This window comes from Zea mays, chromosome 1 (genome assembly GCF_902167145.1).
Source record: "Zea mays cultivar B73 chromosome 1, Zm-B73-REFERENCE-NAM-5.0, whole genome shotgun sequence".
Classification (NCBI taxonomy): domain Eukaryota; kingdom Viridiplantae; phylum Streptophyta; class Magnoliopsida; order Poales; family Poaceae; genus Zea; species Zea mays.
Genome location: NC_050096.1, coordinates 303,981,221 through 304,005,239, shown reverse-complemented (window position 1 = coordinate 304,005,239; position 24,019 = coordinate 303,981,221). Strand labels below are relative to the sequence as shown.

General features: G+C 47.9%; 4 protein-coding genes across 18 annotated transcripts; 1 reads left to right on the top strand and 3 right to left on the bottom strand.

The window, feature by feature from the left end:
- Nucleotides 1–5,913: 5,913 nt before the first annotated feature.
- LOC103644312 (uncharacterized) lies at nucleotides 5,914–7,503 on the bottom strand. Its single transcript, XM_008667514.4, has 2 exons — nucleotides 6,181–7,503; nucleotides 5,914–6,087 (listed from the first exon to the last, which is right to left on the bottom strand). Exons 1-2 carry the CDS (start codon nucleotides 6,613–6,615, stop codon nucleotides 6,040–6,042), a joined length of 483 nt encoding a protein of 160 aa, XP_008665736.1. The 5' UTR covers nucleotides 6,616–7,503; the 3' UTR covers nucleotides 5,914–6,039.
- Nucleotides 7,504–8,631: 1,128 nt separating this feature from the next.
- On the top strand, nucleotides 8,632–14,664 carry LOC100282822 (uncharacterized). 14 transcript variants are annotated; one of them, XR_004857727.1, is made up of 16 exons: nucleotides 8,632–9,044; nucleotides 9,260–9,312; nucleotides 9,420–9,588; nucleotides 9,685–9,748; nucleotides 10,584–10,663; nucleotides 10,793–10,946; nucleotides 11,340–11,401; nucleotides 11,591–11,653; nucleotides 12,454–12,512; nucleotides 12,737–12,818; nucleotides 13,016–13,080; nucleotides 13,185–13,267; nucleotides 13,350–13,474; nucleotides 13,666–13,712; nucleotides 13,807–14,034; nucleotides 14,123–14,396. XR_004857727.1 is itself a non-coding variant. In NM_001155728.1 (13 exon segments), coding segments are annotated over 13 exon segments (1,227 nt in total). In that variant the 5' UTR covers nucleotides 8,676–8,897; the 3' UTR covers nucleotides 14,142–14,392.
- LOC100382451 (30S ribosomal protein S6, chloroplastic-like) lies at nucleotides 14,649–16,203 on the bottom strand. The gene is made up of 2 exons (NM_001175192.1): nucleotides 15,666–16,203; nucleotides 14,649–15,018 (listed from the first exon to the last, which is right to left on the bottom strand). Exons 1-2 carry the CDS (start codon nucleotides 16,086–16,088, stop codon nucleotides 14,773–14,775), a joined length of 669 nt encoding a protein of 222 aa, NP_001168663.1. The 5' UTR covers nucleotides 16,089–16,203; the 3' UTR covers nucleotides 14,649–14,772.
- Nucleotides 16,204–20,309: 4,106 nt separating this feature from the next.
- LOC100191638 (uncharacterized) lies at nucleotides 20,310–23,208 on the bottom strand. Of its 2 annotated transcripts, none has more exons than XM_008670872.3 (3): nucleotides 22,867–23,208; nucleotides 21,818–22,790; nucleotides 20,310–20,646 (listed from the first exon to the last, which is right to left on the bottom strand). In XM_008670872.3, the coding sequence occupies exon 2, from the start codon at nucleotides 22,781–22,783 to the stop codon at nucleotides 21,824–21,826; it is 960 nt and encodes a 319-aa protein (XP_008669094.1). In that variant the 5' UTR covers nucleotides 22,784–22,790; nucleotides 22,867–23,208; the 3' UTR covers nucleotides 20,310–20,646; nucleotides 21,818–21,823. The 2 variants fall into 2 exon arrangements, with proteins under 2 accessions (XP_008669094.1, NP_001130539.1); NM_001137067.1 differs by having other exon boundaries at nucleotides 20,337–20,646; nucleotides 21,818–22,806; nucleotides 22,957–23,019.
- Between the last annotated feature and the right edge of the window lie 811 nt (nucleotides 23,209–24,019).

Genomic DNA, 24,019 nt, shown 5'->3' with positions numbered 1-24,019 from the left:
CGGTATAGGTGCTGCTTCACTGGCCTGGAGCCAGCTCGAATGTCCAAGGATTGCTCAGCGACTTCCCTCGGTATGCTAGGCATGTCCGAGGGACTCCTTGCGAATACCTCAGCATTCATGCGGAGGAAGTCGATAAGCACTGCTTCCTATTTGGGGTCGAGCTCGGAGCCGACCTTCAGCATCTTGGTGTCGTAGCCGCTGGGATCGAGGGGGATAGACTTGACTACTTCAACCTGCTCGAAGTTGCCAGCGTGCCTCTTTAGGTCGGGTACCTCCTCGGTGAGGTTCTTCAGGTCGACGATGAGGGCCTCGGACTCGACGAGAGCCTCGGCGTACTCCACGCACTCAACGTCACACTCGTAAGCGTGGCGATGAGTGGGGCCAACGGTGATGACTCCCTTTGGGCTCGGCATCTTGAGTTTGAGGTAGGTGTAGTTTGGGATATCCATGAACTTGGCGTAGTATGGCCTCCCCAATACTGCATGGTAGGTGCCTCGGAACCCCACCACCTCGAAGGTGAGGTTTCTCTCCTGAAGTTGAAGGGGGTCCCGAAGCAAACGGGTAAATCAATCTGCCCGAGAGGTTGAACTCGCTTACCAGGGGTGATGCTGTGAAATGGTGCAGCGTCGGCTCGGATATGGGACTTGTCCATTCCCAGGAGCCCCAGGGTCTCGGCATAGATAATGTTGAGGTTGTTGCCTCCATCCATGAAGACCTTGGAGAGCCTGGTGTTGCCGATGATGGGGTCGACAACCAGCGGGTACTTCCCTGGGTTCGGGACATAGTCTGGGTGGTCATCTCGATCGAAGGTGATGGCCTTGTCCGACCAGTTTAGGTAGACCGACGTCGCCACCTCAACCAAGAAGACCTCCTGACGCTCCTGTTTCCGCTGCCGCGCCGAGAGGTTCACCATTGGTCCACCGTAGATCATGAAATAGTTGTAGACTTCTGGGAACTCCTCGTCTTTGTCGCCACCCTTATCACCAGTGCCCTTGTTTTTGTCGTCGTCCGCCGAGGGTCTGGGCTTATTGAAGTAGCGCTGGAGCATGTTGCATTCCTCAAGGGTGTGCTTGACGGGGTCCTTGTGATAGGGGCATGACTCCTTGAGCATCTTGTCGAACACATTAGGGCCCCGAGGGGTCTCCGGGGTTTCTGCGATCTGTAGCAGTGACAAGATCAGCCTCGGTGGCATTGCGCTTCCCTTGCTGCGCCTTCTTCTTGTTGTTTTCAGGGGGTTGCATTGGGTGTTCGCCTTGGGGGCGTCCTCCTTCTACTTCCCCTTGCCTTTGTCCTCGGGGAAGAAGGCCTCGATGGCCTCCTACCCCGAGGCGAACTTGGTGTCCACGTCCATCAGCTCGCTTGCCTTGGTGGGGGTCTTGCGACCCAACTTGCTCACCAGATCACGGCAGGAGGTGCCGGCGAGGAACGCTCCGATGACATCTGAGTCGGTGATGTTGGGCAACTCGGTGCGCTGCTTCGAGAACCGTCGGATGTACTCACACAGAGTCTCGTTCGGCCTCTATCAGTAGCTCTGAAGGTCCCAAGAGTTTCCGGGGTGCACGTATGTGCCCTGGAAGTTTCCCCCAAACACCCATACCAGGTCCTCCCACTCGTGGATCTGTGCAAGCGGAAGGTGCTCGAGCGGCATCGAAGAGAAACAGAGGTAAGTTATGAATGATAAGCTTATCGTCGTTCGTACCTCCCAATTGACAGGCCAGGCGGTAGTCAGCGAGCCATAACTTCGGTTTCGTCTCCCCTGAGTACTTGGTGATGGTAGTCGGGGCTCGAAACCGGGCCGAGAACGGCGCCCGGCGTATAGCTCGGCTGAAGACCAGCGGGCCCGGTGGTTCAGGTGAGGGGCTTTGGTCCTCCTCACTGTCGTATCGCCCACCCTGCCGAGGGTGGTAGCCTCGGCGTAGCTGCTCATCGAGGTGGGCTCGGACATCGTGGTGGTGTCGGATGTCGCCGAGGCGGTCTCGGACCGTGGGAGCCTTGTCCTTCGCGGGCTCAGTGTGGAACGAGACCTCCCGCTCCTGTCGGGAGGGCCCAGCTCGGTGCTCCGAGGCGGGCTCTCGATGTCGGGAGGCTGAGCTCTTGGCCTGCTGGACTGCGGCGCATTTCAGGAGACCTTTGAGCTCGCCCTGGACTCGGTGCCCCTCGGTGGTGGATGGATCTGGCATTGCCCGGAGCAAGATTGCCGCCACGGCAAGGTTTTGACTAGCCCTATTGAAGACTAGGGGCTGTTCTGCCCCCGCCTCGTTAACGATGCGGTGGTGTACGTCGTGTGCTTTGAGGCACGTCCCTCCGGCGGGGCTCGACCCGCCCTCTCCTGCTCGAGGGCTTGTTGAAGTTATCGAAGTCGCTCCCGCTCCTCATCGAGCTTGGCCTGTATTTTGCGGGGTTGCTTGAGTTGTGTGTCCTGACTCCCCGCAGGGGTCTGGACCACAACTTGCTCCCGTGGGATCTCGATGCGTGGTGCTGGCGCTGGGGCGGTGTTGTTTCTCGGCATGCCGAGCTGGTTATCTCCTTCGTGCTCCTCGTGCTCGATGTGGAAGCATTCCCGAGTCGGGCCATAACCCTCGTCGTCGGAATTGTAGTCATTGGACCTGTCGGAGAGGTAGTAGTCGCATGCAGATAGGAAATGTTGCATGGCCCCGGGGTCGCGGAGCCTAGAGAAATCCAATCTAGAATCTGGGTCATCTCCTTCCTCGGTGCCCATGGGTTTCGAGGTTGGAGAGGTTGCCAGCAGGTCCAATGTAGACTGCAGATGGTGATCTAGAAGTTCAGTATATGTACTTGTGTAGGTACTCACCGAAGAGGGGTAGTCTGGAGAATCGAAGTTGAACCTAAAGGGAATAGGGTGAAACATTGTTCCCACCTCCTGGACCATGGGAGGAGGGTCGGTGGAGTTGTCGTGGGTGCAACTCGTGTTGCGATTGTCGACGTTCCGGGTGCGAAGCTAACACTAGACATATCCCTGGCAAGGGTTTCTACGTTGCCGGCCTACCCAGAAGTACCAGCTCGGCGGGAAGCACGCGTAGCCGTTGTTGTTTCTAGTGCGAGGCTAACGACCGACAGGTCCCTCGCAAGGGAGCCTGCATCATCAGCCTGCCCAGAAGCGCCAGCTGGGCGGGAAGCGTCGCCCGTCATCGTCCCTGGAGCGAGGCGAACGGCCGACAGGTCCCTCACAAGGGAGCCTGCATCGTCAGCCTGCTTCGGAGCGATAGCCAGGGAAGTGCTACTCGTGGCGTGGTCGTGGTTGCTCCATCTCCGTCTCCTCCAGCGAGAAGGATAGCGGCGGAGATCTGAGTGCCCCTCCTCTGGCCTGGGGAGCAGACGTGGACGTGCTCCCCCTGCTGGGTGAGACGGTGGTCGGTGTCGGTGCGGTGTCGGGGTGGGAGGAGTACCATGTCGTAGTTGACGCCAAAGGACATGAACTCAAGACTCCCAAAATGGATCACCGTCCCAAGTTGGAGAGGTTGTAGAGGACTGTCCATCCGGAACCCTAGAGGGACAGTGTCGTCAACACATAGCGAACCCCTACCTTGCGCACCAACTGTCGGCGTTTTGGACCGAGGGGCCCTCAACCGACGAGTGAATTAGTGTTGCGTGCCCCTATCCGGATGGGTTGATGCAAGAAGACACAAGATTTATCCTGGTACGGGCTAGAGAAGGCCCTACTTCCAGCAGAGGGAGGATGAGACTTATATTATCTTGCACCTATGTGCTTGTAGTAGGGGGTACAAGCTGGTCGAGAGAGGGAGCGGGTCCTAAGTCTCTTGATAATGATGGGTGTTGTGATACACGGGTGTGTTTGAACTTGTGTTGTCGTGAACTTGTGTAAGTCGTGTGTATCACATCCTGCCTTGCCTTAGGAAGGCCCTGGGCTCCCCCTTTTATAGTCGCAAGGAGGAGGCCCAGTTGTACAGGAGGTGTAGCCATACACTGTCGTGGACGGTGGAGGCGTGTCCGAGCCCTGTAGCAGCGTGGCCAGCGGTGCAGCCCTTGAGGTCGAGCCATGTAGCGCAGTGGCCGGCGGGACGACCCTTGAGGCGGCGTGGCCGACGGGATAGCCTTGGAGTCCGAGCCCTGGAGCTTATCTTTGACTTTGCTAAGAGCCGAGGGTCGGTTGGCAGCATGCGTGCATGTCCGAGCTCACATTACTCGGGGTGGAGTAAGTAGATTTGACACCAGTCTTGTCGCTCCTGTAGTTATCCTGTTCTTCGGCGTGGCCCTTGGAAGAGAAGACGGCGCCGTATTTTCCTGTCGGGACGGTCTGCCGAGGCTAGCTCGGACGTGGCGGATATTTCTCCCGAGGCTGAGGCGGGGGGTAAATACTATTGTTAGTCACACTTGGGTGGTTGACACAGTGGTCGGAACGAGAGAATAGTGCCGGTATTCGCGCCTTATATGTCAAAACGGGCAGTAAAAGTAGATTGGACCGAGGTCGCGTCGTACTTTGTTGACCTTGGTGCCCGCAACAGGATAAGTCGATAGGATAAGCGGTCGTGCAACCTGCATTAAATGCACACATGATGCAGTCGGGGTGAGGCGGTTGGCCGAGGCAGGTACGCGACAGAACTGCGCCCGAGCTGCCCTCAGGCAAGGCGGAAATGCGTTCCCCGCCCGAGGGTGGCCTCGGGCGAGTTGAAAATCCGCGCAGGACCACTGTTCGCCTGAGGCTGGGCTCGGGCGAGACGTAGCCGTGCATCTGGCATACGGTGCCTCAGGCGAACCGCAGTTCCGGCCCTGTGCGACTTAAGGAAAGTTGCCAACGCACCGGTTTTGTGTCAAAAGGCGTTTTAATTGTAATTAGGTACGTACTCTGGGTACCCCTAATTATGGTACCCGACAACCGTGGAACAATTAGATTAACTTGATGGGGCCTAATAGGTTACCTAGTCTTGTTTACCCTATACCTTGCATACAAATGAATTATTGGGTAGTCTTGCTAGTGCTCTACCTGGTTTTTGGATTAATGCTACTTATGATTCATGACCATGTTCTATTATGATTTATTATTGTTGGTTATTTATTATTGTGCATGATAAGATCATTTTGTTAATTAGAACATGGAGCTTAACCTGAGAAAACAGTGCTACCAGAAAGGTGGAATGGGACGCCCTTGGCCAATTAATTAGAAAAGCTAGTGTGGGATAATCTTTTTCCGAAAGGGGCAAGCGGGGAGGCGTTGCTGCAGAGTATAGTGTTGGCTGTAATTATTGCGATGGGGTTACAAACCGTGGAAAAAGGCATATGCTTTCTTCGTCCTGAAACTGTAGCATGTTTTCTCATGCTAGTGGAACTTTATAAAGGCCTCGCGGTGTGCCCTCGCCAACTCACCTTGGAAGTGTTTAAGGGTCCGATCAATCCGAGGCGAAAAAGGGAACATGTCTTGTGGGTAAAGATACACAACCTCTGCAGAGTGTAAAACTGATATATCAATTGTGCTCACGGTAAAGAGTGGCTCAGGACTCTCGCATGATTAAATGATGGAACTAAACTTAAACCTGACATGCATTGCATTACATTGTGGGATTTTGTTCATCTATGATCTCTTACTTAATTGGTATGGTATTTACTTATACTTAGTAATTACAAATAAAATTTTGACCAACAAAATTAAAAGCAATGCTTAGCCTTAACCATTATCCTTGATAAGCCTTACACTACACTTTTCCCCACACTTGTTGAGCGATGACCGTATGGGAGCTCACCCTTGCTATAATCATCACACCAGGTCAAGAACAGGTGCCAACGGAGGAGCATGAAGGATACTACGATGAGTTCGGAGAGGTCTAGGTCATCGTCTCCCAGTCAACTATGATTGTGGAGGATCGTTGTCATCGTATGATGTATTTTATTTAGCTATTTTGTACAAAATTTATATTAAGTAATAAAGATGTGACATTGTTTTATGTAACATGAGTTATCATATGTGTGAGACTTGATCCTAGTACACATTTGAGACCACCCAGGTTTGCCCTTAAATCCGGGCGTGTCAGGAACCATCTAGTGCACACTTTTGCAGCTTATATCCTAATGGGTCTTCCATCCTTTCTCGGCGTCGTAGACTCTGACGCGCTTCTGTTATCATCACATTTTTCACATAGAAGAATCGTCAACAACTACACAACCTCTATGTACGTAACTTCTCATGAGCAGAAAGCGAACACCTACCCAAAATCCAGCGATGAACAACGAGCCATCGACGAAGAACTGCGAGACGTAGGCCTCGCTGTCCACGTCGTCGATGCCCACGACCCCTTTGGTGGGGATGTGCTGCCTGCCGAGGTAGGATCGATCGGCCGCGGGGAACCCGATGCCGCCCGCACCGACACGAGCTTGAAGGTCGAGAAGGGCATCCATCTCCTGTTGCTGGCAGCTGGAACACGAGGCCGCGAGCACCGAGCGAAGGGCCGAGGCTGCGCCATGCGCGCAGGCGACGGGGGGCGACGCGTCGACGGTGCTAGATCTGGCTCGCCGCTCGCGGGGCACAATGGTGGACAGTGGCCTGCTAGGTCGAGGCCCTCGAGGGAGAGGCGGATGCGGCGCTGTCGAATTGGATAAGCTCAGAGCGGAAATGAATAAAGGCTTCGGGTTCGAGCCACGCATCGACGGGCAGTGCTCGGAAGTCCCGCGAAGTCGGAGAACGCTCCAATTCCCAGTGGCTTTTACGAGAATAATGTGCAAATAATGTGCAGTTCTCCTGCACGTTCGAGAAAAAAATTGGGTACTCTACTGTTCTTCCTTATTGCCATTTGTCCCTGTGTGTAGGATGTCAAGTGCCAGGGCTGTTTCAACATATAAGTTTTCTTTCTCCTTGCTCCTTTTTTTTGTCTTTGTTTACTACAATTACAATATGTATTAACATTGTACCATTCCATTTATACGTTGCTAATTGCTTGCGTTATCTGCGAATCTCGTGTTGTTTGTTTTCCATTAACAGTTTAGCATGCTCAGTTTACTAGCAGGATTGTGAGTGAGCTTCCATGCTGCGCCAGTGCCACCACTGACCCCGCTGTGTAGAAGCAAGGTGCCAGTGGTGATAAATCAAGAGAGACAGGGCTTTGTACTCCTCCCTAAATTTAAACAGGCAGTGCTGGTCCGTGGAAATGGCTGTGCATAAGACAACACCTTCGAACAGAAAGATGATGACGCAGACAACACACCCTTCTCCTTGTTCCAATTCAACCTGCTGATTGCCCTCTCACCCTGGAACATCCAAAGAAGAGCAAAGTGGAGCGATGCTATCAATGGCACCGCCACCAGCTCAGATAACTTGAGCCCAGGCGTGCTCGAGGGAGGAGACCAATGTCAAGGAGTACAACATTTTCTTCGGGTGTAACAGGGTGATGTTTTAGCTCAACTAGAGACTAAGAAAAGTGGACAGCTATTCAATATAAGTGATACATGGTGCGTGATTTGTATTATCGTAAAACAGAACATCTGTGTTGCCCTCAAATATTTATTTCTTTTTTCCATTCTGATTTGTTGTGCTTCCCCTCCCCGTTTTGTGCGTATGGAATGGAAAACTGAAAATATAGTGAGTGATATAGATTGTGCAGTTTTGACACATGATTCCTAAAGAACACGATTTCTTTTTCCAGCAGTGCTGACCCCAGTGGTAAACTACCTGACGCAGCTTCTGTAAAGACATTATTCAGCAAGAAGGGCTTCTCGTGAACTGTCATATTTTTCTCAAATTATATATACTCCATGCATTCCAGTTAGTTTTGGTCTCTTGTGTGCACCTCATCTCGTGAAGATTGGCAATATCCGAGAAGATTCAGTACAATTATTGTTGAATGCAAACAAAACACTAAGAAATCTGTATAAGTAAATCTATTCTTTTTAAGATCCGTTGGGTTCAACTATGCTCTACATTTTGGAGCAAAGCTGTGATGATTGATTGTTATATGTTGTAGGTTAAGATCATGAACATATCGAATGCAAACCACGTTTTGGTGCAAATCCCATACAAACCTACTAAAAAAGTCAAAAAATTCTGAAAAAAAACATGAATGTACATATGAGCTTACCTCATCTATATACAAAACTTCATAGTCAAATTCATCTTACTCTAGCAGTTACAAAAAAGACAAATTTTGGTGCATTTGATCTATTACTGTTTATCAGAAAACTTGTTTTTTTTAACTGCTAGAGTAAGATGAATTTGACCATGAAATTTTGTGCATATATGAGGGAAGATCAGATGTACATTCATGTTTTTTCAGAATTTTTTGAAACTTTTTTAGTAGGTTTGCACGGGGTTTGTATCAAAACGTGGTTTGCATTCGATATATTCCCTATATAGAAATCGTAGTAATGCACGAGCATATACCTATATCTAGAATAAAATAACAAAATTTATGTATGGCTAGGATCACAAATGGATTATGAAACCTTTTCTTATAACAGTATAACACACATTTATACATAAGTTATCGTGGTATTATATGTTTCCGTTGCAACGTACGGACATTTACCTAGTATAAACATAAATTGAGAATAAAGTGTTGTGGAGAAGGAGCTTCAAATTCAAATACTCGGTTTATCGATGCTGTTGCGAGGACTTTACAAGCCTTCCACTATAATTATCTCTTCGTCTTTTGTGTACCGCCGTAACGCACGAGCATTATACTGCCATAAATTTCTTAGAGCTGATAAAATACATACTGCGCGTTGCAAGCTCCCACTTCCTGAGGAACAGGAACTCCATGAGATCCGCGGCATCCGCCGTCCCGTTCATCTGCACAAAAAGACCGTAATCCTTCTTTTTCCTCTCCTCCCCATCCGCGGAGTGTAAATCGTCTCTCGCTAGCGCGTTCAGTAGAAACCCTAAACCCCGCCTCCTCCCCTCGCCGGGGTAGGGGCTACGGGTGTCAACGCCCGCCATGGACGCATTCCGGAAGCAACTGGATGTGCTCATGGGCGCTAACCGCAACGGCGACGTCGAGGAGGTGAGCCGCAACTACTACGACCGCGACGTCTGCCGGCTCTTCCTCGCCGGCCTTTGCCCCCACGACCTCTTCCAGCTCACGGTATCCTCGTTTACCCCCTGATGTTTGGTTTGTGAATTTTAGTTAGGTTTCCGTTTTGGGAATAGGATATCATTATCTCATGGATGAACGGAATGTTGGGTTGGCAATGTTTGCATGTGGTATAGTACATGGTACCAGCTCTTATGAGGAAAATAAAACCAGATGTGGTTCTCTTTGAGCCGCTGTCTAAAAACCTATTTATCTGGTGATTGCAGAAAATGGATCTTGGTCCTTGTTCTAAGATTCACTCGCTTCAACTGCGGAAAGAGTATCCTTCATTTTACCTCATTATCTTTGTTTTTCCTTCTCTTAATTGTTTTTTTGGATTTCTTGTGCAAAATACTGTATACACATGTTTTCCTGAGCTATTGGTAGTTATGAAGAAGCGAAAGCAAAGGGAACAGAGAATTTTGACAGAGAACTCGAGGATATGATAGAAAGGCTCATTGTGGAGTGCGACAGGAAAATTCAGAGGGCCCTGAAACGACTTGCGGATGACGATGCCAAGGCTGCTATTGCGATATCCGTCTCGGAGGTTACTCTGGTATCTGCTAGGACTCATATATCAATTGCAAAAGTTTATTTGTAACGGCAACTCTTGATTTGAGCTGTATATTGATTCTATCGTCAATGCTCACAGACGGATGACATACTGCAGCTGTCAAAACAGATCAAGGAAAAAATGGTAGAAGTTGATGCCTTTGGTAATTACCCTACATTTATATTCTGTTTTTTTTTGCCCACTCTTCTCTTTATTATGTTTTCAAAAGATTAAAATGCATCAGTGGTTCTCGAACTTAGAATGCTATGTCACTTGGGTCTCTGAACTCTCAAAACCAGGAGAAAAAACAGGTGATGGAACTTGGTGGTCCATTCAAAACCGTCCAAAACCGGGTTTGCTCAAACCGGATGCCGATGTGACATGCCACGTTGGAGTCACTTGAGTCCTCGAACTTGGCATGATGTGTCACTTGGATCCTCAAACTTAGCAGGTTGTGTCACTTGGGACCCTGAACTTATTAGAGTGCTCCAATGTGGTACGCCACGTCGGCATCCGGTTTGAGCAAACCTGGTTTTGCACGGGCCGACCAGGTTATAGGATCCGTTTTTCTAGTTTTATGAGTTTAGAAACCTAAGTGACACAATGTGCCAAGTTTGAGGACCACTACTGCATTTTACTATTTTCAAAATAATAGATTGAGACAGGTTCAATAACAAGTACAATTATTTTGGGAGGATTCATAGTTTCTAGGGATTAGGTACAATCGTGTTGTTAGGCTGTCTCCAGTAGCTTACCCATCTTATCTCCTATTCCATCCCCTATTTCAAACTTCACTCTGTGAACAGTGCAGTCTATAGTGCAAAACAATATTTTGCACGACCTGCTGGAGATAGTCTTACACAATAGGGAGTTAGCCAATGCGTTAACACCAATTTATGTCTGATTAGTGAAATATAGATATTGCAATTTGGCCTCAAGTTTAAGCTGCAAATTGCCGAATTGATTATCATCAAATTCTCATTGAAATGTACTGACAGATTTTGAAGGGAGAACTGATGATAAAATAAAGGCCCAGGAAGTAGTGGAAGAACTCAGAACTAAAAGAGCTGATATGCAGGTATTAATTTGATTCTTTGAGAAGTATGTTTTTTCATTTCTTATATTGATCTTATTGTTCCAGCACAAATTATTCAAATTGTAGTACTTTAGTTTTGATTTGGTAATTGTTTTTCCTATTTTGCTCCAGGCTACCCTCTTGCTTGATGCTTTTAACAAGGACAGAGCTTCATTAACTCAGCCTGCTCAACCTCCTCAAGTGGCGGCAGCGCCACCACCAGCTCCACCCGATGCTCGTACTCAAGAAATGATCAATGAAAAGCTTAAGAAAGCTGAAGAGCTTGGTATGGAAAGCAATGTGTTGAATTTCTTTGCAAAGTAGCATGGATTAGTGGTTTGTTTCGTATACAGGCGTATCTTTATTTCTTAACTGGGGCTAAGTTTGGGCAGACTTTTTCTCCTAGTATGTCTGTATCATGAAGTCAAGTAGTCAACCACTCAGGTAGGTAATATAAAGTCAAATAGACTAACAATATGCACTAGTGAGGTTTTTGGCAAAAGTGAGAAGCTGAGAAGATAGCTTTCATGAGAATTTTTAAATGACATAAGGCTATAGTTGGTATATATAGCACATTTTGATTTCTAGACTTCCTCTAGAACATAAGCAAGTTTTCTGTAACTGTATAGGATTGCTCTTATATAGTGTTATTGTATTTTAATGGTTGTCATTTTGGTAGGGGAACAAGGCATGGTTGATGAAGCTCAGAAAGCTTTGGAAGAGGCAGAAGCTCTGAAAAAGGTAGCCAAATAGCCATTACTATGTGCACCTTAAGCTAGTATTTTAAAGTTCCTTTTAACAGCCAGTTTCAGTAGTTTTTTATCTTGCTGTGATCTGTCTCAGACAAGGGTTTATGACACTGGCATTATTACGTTTATCCTGTTTAATGAACTCTGACTGATGGAACCTGTTTTTGACTCTTATTATTAGCTGGCGCGACGTCCGGAGCCACCTTCAGACCCTTCTAAATATACTGCCGCTGATGTTTGGATTGTGAGATTCCATATAACCAATAATTATTTCGAATTAAGTTGTCATTGTTTGGTAGCGTTAGTTTGCATAGTATTGTCGTCTATCTTTTCTGTAGCATCATTTGATGATAGCTTTTGTGGCTTATTATGACGTAACCCTGGTACAAAGGCCTGTTCAAATCTGTGTCTTATATGCTGCCGACAATATGACATAATTCTTGGATTACTTTTTTTAATAGATTGTCAGATTCAATGTATATGTTTCTGTAGCCTAATCATCTAACGGGGAAACTGATTTTAAACATAAGTCAATCGTGTGTTGAAAGTAAATTAACTTGCCTAGTTCATATTTCTTGAATGTTCTGATCAGATATTGTTGTAGAATCCTTTCTCTGTCAGTTTAGCTTTTAAGTGCACAGTTCAATCTTTGTACACTGGAAAATTGTTCCTGTCATGTATGTACCAGCACATTTACTCGACAATATGATTTTCTTTACAGCGCGTGAATTACACATCTAGGGTTTCAATGTTTGTAAGGCACTTATTCAGCATCAACCCTTTGTGCCTCATGTTTTCAAATGACCCTGTTGTTATGTGCCTCATGTTTACATCATACATTGATATGGATTTCTTGGTAGGAATGGTTTGCACATGTAATTGAATTTACTCTTTAGAGGTTCTTGTGGTCTACACTGCCTTTTTATGGTTTAATGGAATAATGGTTGGCACTATTTTGTTACAGATTTTTCATCTTATTATCTGTGTCTATTCATCATGATGCAATGCTAGATACATACTGATGATTCTTTGTTTAATTTGTAGACCGATCAAAAGTTGCGCCTCTGTGATATATGTGGAGCATTTCTGAGTGTATATGACAAGTAATGCTTCTAGCTCTTTGCATTCCCAAAAATATCTGAAGCTGTCAAATTGAATATTTATCCTAAGCTGAAAATATTGGGTTTTTATTGGGTTTAAAAATTGCACCTTGATAAATCAACCTTGACTTGTGGGTTCCATCGGGCTTTTATCCCTAGCCTACCCCAACTTGATTAGGATAAAAGGCTTTGTTGTTGTTGATCCTAAGCTGAAAATATCTCAACAGTGATCGACGTCTTGCTGACCATTTTGGAGGGAAACTGCATCTAGGCTACATGCTGATTCGTGACAAACAGAAAGAACTTCAGGTAAATTCCTGCATGCCTATGCCCAAAGTAGAAGTTAAACACTGGAGATTTATGAAACAGATTAATACTTCCAAGGTTTCCAAACCTTAAAGACAAATAAAACAAAATTTACATTCTGTTTGGCCATCATCAGAATACGATAATCTTGGTTTATTCACTTATCCTCAATCTAAATCTATAAAGGTGCAATTTATCAGGTGCTGAGTGTAATGTACCGTTTTCTGCTTTAAAGAGTTACTCTGTTTTGGGCCTTTTGGCATCTGTGAGTTTTCTTATCTCAAGAGCCTCAAGGTTCTCACCTTCCCTCTATATATTATTTGATTCTCACATTGCCGGGCACTATGGTTATTACGATAGTCATTACAGGAATTAGTCCATGTCGCGTGATTGGAATCTCATGCGATGATCTTCATACCTATGGCTACAACAGTCACTGTCTGTTGACAAATGTAAGCATAGGAGCGTGCGGACCATGGTATGAAAAAAATCATGTTTACTTAATTGTGACAAACTGCTCATGTGTCTGCTTAGTATCGATTGTTGGGCAGAAGCTGGAGGTTGCCTTTTTACTGCCTGAGCCATATTATGTAGACCAGGTGACAAATAATACTGGTTAAGTTATCCTGAAAGCACACTTCTTTTGCCAACATTTTGCTGTAAGTGACAACTTGTTCTGTTTTCTATCTGCTACCTCCTCCATAAGTTTGCAAGTTACATTTTGCTGAAGCAACCTTGCCTGTAAAGTATCGCCCGCCCTATCTTTTGGAACGTTGTCTCTGATTTTAAATATGCCAAAATATCATTATCTGTACTGTCAATAAACAAAATACACTGTGGCATCTTGCAGGAGCAGAGAAACAAAAGGAGGACAGGCAAAACTGAAGATGATAGGCGGTATGGTATTCTGTATTCCGCATCCTCATTGTTTTAGTCAGCAATCAGCATCATGGTCATCTTATCTGAAAGCATGCCCATTTGGCTCTTTTAGATCTAGAGAGCAGAGCAAGGATCGAAACGGCCCGCCGTCCAGGGATAGAGATTCAGAAAGGAGAGACAGGGTTGAGTCTCGAGATGGAAGAAGAGATTATGATAGGGAACGCGATAGGCGTCACGATAGGGACCGTCGCCATGACCGCGACCGGGATAGGGATTATGACCGCTCCCGCGGATATGACTCAAGGAGAAGAGAGCGTTCACGCTCCAGGGAGCGCAGCAGGTATTGCTGAATAATAGGCACACTTTTTTATTTGAAACCCTTGTGCCTCACATCGTTGACTGACCCAGGTATTTGTTTATGATTTCAGGCGCCATGAGAGATACTAAATGTTACTCCATGGCTGACAGATTTTGGATTGCTGGCGTCTGTTCTGGTTTGTGTTGTGCTTTGTGTCTTATCTTCCGAAGTTTCCTGTTCCTGCTCGAGAAATCCGAAAGCCAATCTGCGTTCTGCATCATGTCATGTCCTAGTGTCGTACTGTTTAGTTATATGCCGAGAACATCTCTTTCATCAAATGAATATTTGGAAACACCAACGCACTTGACGCTAAATGGGAATGAAGTGTGGAGTATTTAAACGCCTCTGAAATCAAATGAAAGTTGTACTTGTACGAATCTCTTCCACAAATTGCACTGTATATGCTTGTACTGTTGCAGATTTACGATGGGTTTGGACTGTTCTCCATCCCCGGAGCGCGCTCAGGCTCGACGCTACCTAGCTACGGACCTTTATTTTTGGTACCTGATGAAACATGATGGTTTTAGGAGGCGCGGTGTTTCTCTGGCGAACGATGGCCGGACGTCCATTTTCGAGAACCACAAGACAAGAAACATATTCAAAAAAAAAAAACTCAACAATCATGGCAAAGGTGGATTCTTGTACAGCAGATTTCTTGTAGTATGGTATGTGAACAAAACAGTGTTCAGGGCCTGAAGGCGGAGGAGGCAACCCGTCTAACTAGACGGCCTTCCGCTGGCGGACCTTGAAGCTGGTGGAGCGGATGACGTCGTCGTCGGCGTTGAGCTTAAGCTGCAGGGCGTCCATGGACTCCGGCTTGGTGAAGTAGGTGATGAGGAGGTAGATGCCGTCGTAGTAGGTGGACGGCAGCCCGGTGCGGCTGTTCCTCTTCCTGATGCTGTATGCCAGCGGGATGACACCGCGGTTGAAGACCTCCACGTACATGGCGCCGCCGGCGACGAGCAGCTGCAGCACAGGAAAACACCAAGCTGAGCTGGATTGGAATGGTACGCAGATGGCATGTGACTGATAACAGCGATTAAGGGCCCGTTTGGAACTAACAAATTGTTAGCTAGGTTAAACCAGCTAATGGACTGATTGTTAACTCACAAATTAGCTGAGTTATTAGGTAGGGGGTGTTCAAACCTCTACTGCTATATATTCAAGCTGTTCACCTGTCTTTAATCCGAAACGGTTTCTTGTCTCTATATATTACCGCCGCAGCATCTGACTTCAATGTGAACAAACTGATTAGCTCTAGACTAGAGTGAGTTTCTAACAGAAACAGTGCCTAACATACATGGTGAATTCAGGATAGGATGGCAATTAACTATGGCGGATCCACTTTTATACGTTTAGAAATCCTAATATTTATTGGATGAAATTCGAAACACTCGGAACCCTTTTAACATTCGTCTCGCATTGCTCAAGTATGATACCAGCCTGTCCAGAAATTATCATCTGTCTGCTCTCTCTGCCATCGGAACAGCAAATGGTAGCGAGATATGCAAGAGGCAGAGGTGAGCCGATCGAGCCGTGCCCGTGTTACGCTGCTCCATCCATCCAGTTAGCTATAGTGGCAGCCAAACGGAGCGGAGGCAAACGCAAATTACCTCCTCGTAGCGCTGGATGAAGGCGAGGCGCTCCTCCTCGGACATGTCGGGGCGGAGCACGACCATGGTCTCGTACTGGCGGAGGCCGGGTGGGCAGGGCGGCATCTCGCGCTCCTCCAGCGCCAGCGCGGCTTCCGCGGCCGACATCCCGAGGCCGCCGCCGCCCAGCCCTAGCCCCGGGCCGAACCCCGACTCGTAGCCGACCTCCTCCTCCTCGTCCGCGCCGCCGGCCGCGGACATCGCCGAGCCGCCGTAGAAGGACGCCGCGTACCCAGTGGAGACCGCGCGGGGGCGGGCGAAATGGGAGGGGGCGGGGGAGGGGAGGCGAAGCAGCATCGCAGCGGGCGGGCAGGAGCGGAAGGGCGGCAGCGCGGCGGACGCGGATGCGGAGGAGAGCGGCAGCAGTGCCATGGGTGGCGGCATTGGAGGGGCCAAGGGGAGCCGAGCGGCAGGGGGGCGACGAGCGCGAGCAGGACAGGAGCCGGAGAGCGGGAGGAGGCGCTGACGCTGTTGGCGTCGCGTCCACTCGATAGATAAGGATAGGACGCCACGCCCTGTTTGGAGTTTGCACGGATTTTCATATTGGTGGAAAAACGGCCGGGTTGCCAGTTAAACCAAAATTGTTTACAACGTTAACTTTGTGTGTATTTCAACTATATGTAGTTATGCATTTCTTCTATGTTTTATGTGTATGATTCTTTTGTTGTCATATACGCAGCATGTATGTTTTCCTTTATTTACCCATAGAAAAAGTATAAATTATTCTTTTAATTATACTAATTGATTATCTAAGTTTGCTGTCCAAAGATTTAGGCAGCTAAAATACAATATCAACAGCGGACCTATATTTTTTTAAAAAAATCTCGAACAGTTGAATTGACTAAATATAGAGTAGACCTAATCTTCTCTGTATACGAGATATAAGGGGCCTGTTTGGTTCAGTTTTTTTCTGACCAGCTTTTCTGAAAATCTGGCTGTAAGGAGAATCTGGCTGTGGGGAGAATCTGAGTATCATTACGATTACGTGTGGAGGAAAATAAAGTTGTTCATAGGACTCAGGATCTAGAAAGTGATGAATTCATACTATTACAACGACTTAACCGATTATGTGTTTATATTGATTTTGGATGGTTTTTGTCCCAACGAATTTTATAGAAGCTGGCTGAAAAGCTGAGCGTTTGGCAATCCGCAGCAGCTTTTGGTGGCCAGAAGCTGCTAGAATCCGAAACAAACAGGACCAAGATAAAAGATCTAGTGAATTTGAACACCGAAAAACTTTGTGTGAAGGTCTGAAGACATTCTATTGTAGGTCAATTTGACAGGACTTCGACTCTACTTTCTCACGACTTCTTAAAGGGGCCAATAGCCGAAAACAACTCCTTGTAGAGCTCAAAAAGTCAAAGTCATTTTTTATAAAAGAGACACGATGCTGAAATATGGCTTTTATTTTTGGATTTTTTAAGCTTTTGCTCCAAGTTTTGCTGGTGTTCTCATTTTTACCCTTAGTCGTGTTTTTTTACTTAGTTTTGTCCTTCTAGTGTTATAGAGTAGTAGGGCAAAACTAAGAAAAAACACGACCAAGGTTAAAAATAAGGAATGAAGCAAAACTAAGGGTACAAATTTAAATAGCCCATTTTTTTACTTACAAAAACTTCAGCTTCATAGAAGGTACTCTACTGACAATAAAATAAGGAGCTAGAGCCCTTCTAAAAGGAGCCATATCAAATGAAACAACAGTATGAGTTTATTTGAGATTCACTAAAAATAATTTAAATTTTTGAAAAACTTTGTCAAACGATCTAGATCCACTAAATTTATATTTACCAAAATGGGGGATCTAAAGGCTAGATCCACTCTCTTGGTGAAGCTTCTCAATGGAAGCTCCAACAACATAAGTTTGATAGAGTTGAGAAAAGTTATCGACCACTACCATCGATTACAGTCCAATTCTTTCTAATTTTTCCACCTCTCTTCTTCTCCCGTCACACATCTTCTCTCTTCTAGCGTCGCTTTCTTCACCATGACATCTCCTCCCATGGCGAGCCCCTCCCTCGTTGTCTACTCGTGCCCGCACCATCGCTGGTCGGACCATGACCGTGAGGTCAATAGTGTGTGCCCTCGTTGGCTGGCAGCGCGAGCTTCTAGACTAGTGATGCACACTCCTTGACCGACTGGCCACCCCACCCCGTTTGGTTGTTTAGGTCAATCTTTGGATTATGCTGATGAGAGCACCTAGAGGGGGGTGAATAGGTGATCCTGTGAAACTTGAAAACTTAAGCCACAAAAACTTGGTTAATCGTTAGTACAATAATTGCCAAGTGGCTAGAGAGGAGTCAAAACACAATAACCACAAGAAATCAATCACAGAGATGACACGGTGGTTATCCCGTGGTTCGGCCAAGTACAAAACTTGCCTACTCCACGTTGTGGCGTCCCAACGGACGAGAGTTGCACTCAACTCCTCTCAAGTGATCCAATGATCAACTTGAATACCACGGTGTTCTTCTTTACTTTAATCTTTTCCCGTTTGTGAGGAATCTCCACAACTTGGAGTCTCTCGCCCTTACAATTGAATTTCACAAAGAAGCACAGAGTAAGGGAGGGAAGCAACACACACAAATCCACAGCAAGATGCGCAACACACGGTCAAGAATCGAGCTCAAAAGACTATCTCAAAGTTCTCACTAGAACGGAGCTCGAATCACTGAGAATGACAAACGAATGTGCAAAGACTGAGTGTGGATGATCAAGAATGCTCTAAGGTTGCTTGGATGTCTCCTCCATGCGCCTAGGGGTCCCTTTTATAGCCCCAAGGCAGCTAGGAGCCGTTGAGAGCAAATCTGGAAGGCCAATCTTGCCTTCTGTCGTCGGGTGCACCGGACAGTCCGGTGCACACCGGATACTGTCCGGTGCCCGATCTCCTTCCTAAAATGGCGCAGCCGACCGTTGCGGATCTGGGAGCCGTTGGCGCACCGGACATGTCCGGTGCACACCGGACAGTCCGGTGCCCCCTTCCGACCGTTGGCCCGGCCACGTGTCGCGCGCAGATTCCGCTGCCGACCGTTGGCTCACCGGACAGTCCGGTGCACACCGGACAGTCCGGTGAATTTTAGCCGTACGCCGTCGGTGAATTCCCGAGAGCGACCTCTTCACGCCGAGTCAGCCTGGCGCACCGGACACTGTCCGGTGCACCACCGGACAGTCCGGTGTGCCAGACTGAGCTGAGTCTTGGCTGTACACAGCCAAGCCTTTTCCACATCTTTTCTTTTCTTCTTCTTTCTGTTTCTAACACTTAGACAAGTATATTAGTACACAAAACCAATGTACTAAGGCTTAGAAACATACCTTTACTCTTGATTTGCACTTTGTCCATCCATGAGCATAACTTCACATTTAAGCACTTGTGTTGGCACTCAATCACCAAAATACTTAGAAATGGCCCAAGGGCACATTTCCCTTTCAGCTGAACATGTGCAACCCCTCCCTCTAGCCAGGCTTGGGAACAATGGTCGAAAATGAGAGCGCTCCCAAGCCTGGCCTAACTCAGCTCCCGCGCGACCAGGGCATATAACCATGCATCTCACTAGGGTTCCCCTCCCGCACTCGACGATGTGGCTCGCGCCTCTCCTCACCACTCCACACCCTCTTCTCATTGTTATCTCCTCTCCTATCCATCATGTCCCCCTCACTTGTGCTCCTTACTGGTGCATCGACTTAAGTAGCTATTGCTACTAGACTCTGTGTCGGTGATTTGGCACATCCCTCTCCTCTAATTTTATCAATTTCATGCCTTTTGGAATATGCTGACTTCGATTCACTTCTGTTCTTGTGTAGATCCTTCGTTCCCTCTCTTCTCTTGAATGCCTACTCTCGGAGGATCCGACTACCTCCATAGTTAGGCATACCCCTCCCCTATTCTCTCATTACGCTGATTGTAAGCTTTATTGCGTGTTTCCCGTATTTTTATACTCTAGATCCCCATGTATTACAGTATGTTTTGTGTTCAATATGGTGTTTTTGCTTGTCGTAATGCTTATTTAGTTATTTAGGACATCTTGCTTGGTTGGTTATTGTATAATTGTATCTCTTCTTGTACCGTTATACTCTAGATCCAGTCATTCACTTGCTTGCTTGTTATCTTTGCTACTGATATTTTGAGCACACTAACCTATGTTCCTTCTGCACATGATTATGCCTATTTGGTTGGAACATTTTCTGAGCAACATATCTTGGTCAATGATCACATAACAGGCATATTTTACCACTGGAGGATCATCTCACGATGCAACAACATGTGGTACTAATAACATAAAATGCACCTAATTGAAGAGCAAGACCATGTTATTAACACAACTATTTTGCTACCTTCTGATAGACCATGGAGAATGATTTTGGCAGTCGTCGTCGAGCAACATCCCTAGCTGTAGTTGTTGTGTGCTGCTTCCTTTGGTTTAGACAACAGAAGGATGGAGCCTAGCATATGCCCCTCTATTGGATAGATATGCGAGGTAAAATGACCTACAGTTCATATACAAATCTAATGACATCCAATGTGTTAACTTGTTGATGTGATGCAACAGGCGGATTACACTCTTGGTTTGAGGTTGAGCCCGCGAGGCCGTGAGCTTCTGGAATCTGGATGGATAAAGCCTTTCAGTAAAGCTTATTTCAGGATCATTGGCAGGCAGCATCTATTCCAAACAGACCCACAAAAGAACCAGGGCGGGTTGGAATTTTATTCTTCATCCAGTTCCAACCGCAAAGTTTGAAAGAATTCAGATGGACAACACAGGAAACCTCAAACTGAACGTACACTCAGGAAGTGAGAGGATGTTCAGACAATGCAAAACAACAGAGCACCATAAGCTAAAGGCAAGAGCTTAACCAGCGCTAAGGGTGTGGGTATCAGGTCGACGACGATCCCCGCATCTTCTGCTTCGCTGCGTTTCGTGAAAGGTAACAGCAGCGCCCCCCAGCAGTCCTGCAACAATGGTAGGGTGGTTCAGAAACAGAGTTCAGCAAACACACCCAATGTTTTTCCCACGAGCAATTGACAGACACAGCAACTGCCTGCAGTCCTGCACTGCAAAGGTCTCTTCAATTTTCACATGGGATTGTGTTCCGAATTTTACAGCCTAGTCCAGATGGTGGCATGCTTTGAGCTAAACATCGTCTGAAGCGGAATGGTGAAACGTTCGATCTCTGCTTGAATCAAACTGTACGTGTGTGTAGTGTGAGCATTTGGACAAGAGTATAAAACCTAGTATTACTGACATGCACTGGATATTTATCTGTCTCACACATATTCTAGAACGTCGTCAAGCATAGACAAGTTCAGACAAGTGCTTGCAAAATCTCTCCGATTAATAAGGCCATAGTTGACTAGGCTTTTCGAGACTACAGAGTTCCAGAATGACAAACTTGTAACGCCTATTTCTAGCGCCAATCCCAAATTCTGGATTTCTGGAGACTCAAAGGCCTAGCAATTTCGGATATTGCATTTAGCCAACACACCTTATATCAACTAAAAAAGGGTTCATGCTTATGCTAAAGCTGTCTCTTTTCCGCTAGTATTCTAGTTAGCCGAAGAGTGCTACAGATAATAACAAGTACTAAACTTATGAATCATCATACGGATGAACGAATTGGCAACATGGAAGAACAAAGATGGTACTGGATCGACAAGCAACAGATAGTACTAGTGTATCACAGTTGCCATCGCCTAGCATAACGAGTTCAGATAAGTACTTGCAAAAATCTCTATGACTAGTGAGGTCATAGTAGACTAAGCTTTTCAGTATAGTTGATCCATGGAGAGTGTACAGCTATAAAATGGTCAGGTTTTTGGAACTTAAGCCTACCAAGTTCAGCTATTGCATCGTGTAGCAGTACTGAACTTATCCTGTCAACACACCTAAAATCAAACTAGAAAGATTCATGCTCATGATAAAGCATTATATCTTTTCCACTGGCATTCTCGTTAGTCAAAAAGACCAGTTACTTACTGAACTGGTGAATACTCCATAATGAAGAATTGGAAACATCTTGCAAGAAGAAGAAAAGAGTGCTGACTAGTACATAGTAGTAGTACCTCACTTCAGTAGTATGGCATTAGATCAACAGAGGCAGCAGATAGTACATAGTAGTAGTACCTCACTTCAGTTGTCATCGTCGTCGTCCTCCTCCTCCTCCTTCTTGAGGCGGGTGGTTCCACCCTCTTTGCTTATGGGCAGCTTCATGTTGCCGAAGGGAGTGTCGACATCGATCTTTCCCTTGATGGTGTATCCCGTGCCCCTCCCCCTGATCATGTCCCAGACAGCGGATCCGAAGTCCTTGGGCCTGAAGCTGAAGGGCACCTGCATCCTGGTGATCCCCTGCTTCTCGATCTTGGCGGTCTGTGTGAGCTCGGCGGAGGCGATGCTGTCGTCGCCGAGCCACATCTCGTACTCGAGCAGGTTGAGGCCGAGGTCGAAGTCGTTCTTGTTCTCGAGCTTGAGGTGGAGCGTGGCGGTGGTCTCCTCGAAGGAGAAGTGGTGGAACTTGATCTTCTCCACGTCGACGTCGGGCTTGTAAGGGATGGGGATCTCGCCGTCCTTCTGGATCGGGATCTTGACGCGGCCGATGATGGGGACGTCGACGAGGAGCACGACGCGGACGAGGTAGGGGATGATGCTGCCCGGCTGGATGTCCTTGTAGGTGCTCTTGATGTCGTCGAAGACGAGCGACACCGGGATCTTGACGGTCTCCTGGCCGTGCGCGTGGATGGTGCCGGCGTCCGGGATGAGGCCCGACACCAGCTTGCGGCCGTCGCTGTCGATGAGGTAGTCGATGTCCACGAGCGGGATCGGGACCGGGTTCGGGTTCTTGATGAGCACGTCCACGACGAGGTCGGCGCGGTGGAGGCTGATGTGCGGGATGTGGATGCCGCACACGTCGGCCGTGGGCTTGCCGAACCCGACGACCTCCTCGATCTTCTCGCCGATGTCGTGGATGAAGTCCTTCACCTTGTCGATGAAGCCGCCGCCGCCCTGCTCCTTGTCGCCGCCGTCCTCGTGCTTGTCCTTGCCTCCGCGCTCGGTCACCGTCACCGTGGGGTCGTTCTCCGCCGACGACGACATGCTTGCTCTGCTAGACTGTTACTCTGCTAGAGAGAGGTGGGAGCAAAGCCAAGAACGCGAGCAAGCGTGCGTGAGATACATACAGATCGGGAGGGAATTCCAGTTCCAGATCGGTGGGCGAGATCTGAAGCGCGAGATGCTGAGAGGAGCAGAGGGGAGGAGTGGTGGTTGACCTGAGGGCGATCCGAACGCGGACGAAGCGAGTGGAAACCGCGTGCCGTGCACCCGTGCCTGCGGGAAAGGAGGCCGGTGGTCGGTGGGGGACTGGGGGAGGTCGAGGTTGAGGCTGGCACTGCCCACAGCCTTGTAGGCTCGCAGCTCACTGGAGAGTTGATGGCTGACAGAGACAACAAGCACGCGTACGAATGTGGGTGGACCGACCCTTGTGTGATTGTGTCGGCCCAGCTGAGCTTGAGCGATGGCCATCGTCGATCGGAGGAGCGGAGAACGGGAGAAGGAAGTCGGCACTGTAGGTGTACATTTGGTCCGGGTTTAATAGGCTGACACGAAGCACGAAAAAAAAACACGATCCAAACACGATACGACATAAAATTATTTTGGGTCGGATCGGCCTGGTCTGATGTATCGGGCCATGCTTGGGCCGAGGCCGAGGCTCACGGGCGGGCACGAGCCCGGCCCGTTTAAGCAGGCCTGAAATGGCCCGTTAACCGGCACGTAAAGGCCCGAACCGAGCGGCAGCGCACCACTTGGCGAGTCGGTGGTCCTCAGGCAGTCAGGCTCAGCTCAGGCAGCGGCAGCGCATAAGTTGTCCACGAGCCTAAGGCGAAGGCGAGGCCCATTTCCATTTAGCTTTGTCTTGCCCTGTTGCTCAAAAAACCTAAAATGCCGAGTCGCTCTTACTCCCGTGTCCCGTCCGACCGCCGTCCCAGCCTCCTAGGCCCCCAGTTCTAGGCTCCAGCGCGAGACAGCGAGAGTGTGCGACGCGCCCTGCGTGGCTGCGCGGCCTACGCCCTGCGCCCCTGCCGCCCTTCCTCCCACGAGCTCCAGGTTCCAGCGCGTGCGCCGCCTGCGTGGCATGCGCCCTGCGCCCGTGCCACCCTTCCTCCCACGAGCTCCAGCGTATGCGCCGCCGCCACCTTACGCTCGTGCCTAGCAACCCAGCTGCTGGTCATACCTGCCGCCGTCGTGAGGGCAGGGTTATCCGGCACGGAGACTATATGCCACAAGCGCAGCCACAAGAGCACAGCTCTAATAATATTAAGTTTGTTTTGGTCA

Bases quoted from the DNA above. Each gene is read 5' to 3' on its own strand.
- LOC100191638 (XM_008670872.3), bottom strand. From the start codon at position 22,783: ATGTCGTCGTCGGCGGAGAACGACCCCACGGTGACGGTGACCGAGCGC.
- LOC103644312 (XM_008667514.4), bottom strand. From the start codon at position 6,615: ATGCGTGGCTCGAACCCGAAGCCTTTATTCATTTCCGCTCTGAGCTTA. The intron at 6,088-6,180 runs GTAGGTGTTCGC...TGATGATAACAG, and splicing joins TGTTCATCGCTGGATTTTGG to AAGCGCGTCAGAGTCTACGA.
- LOC100382451 (NM_001175192.1), bottom strand. From the start codon at position 16,088: ATGCCGCCACCCATGGCACTGCTGCCGCTCTCCTCCGCATCCGCGTCC. The intron at 15,019-15,665 runs GTAATTTGCGTT...CCTGTGCTGCAG, and splicing joins TCATCCAGCGCTACGAGGAG to CTGCTCGTCGCCGGCGGCGC.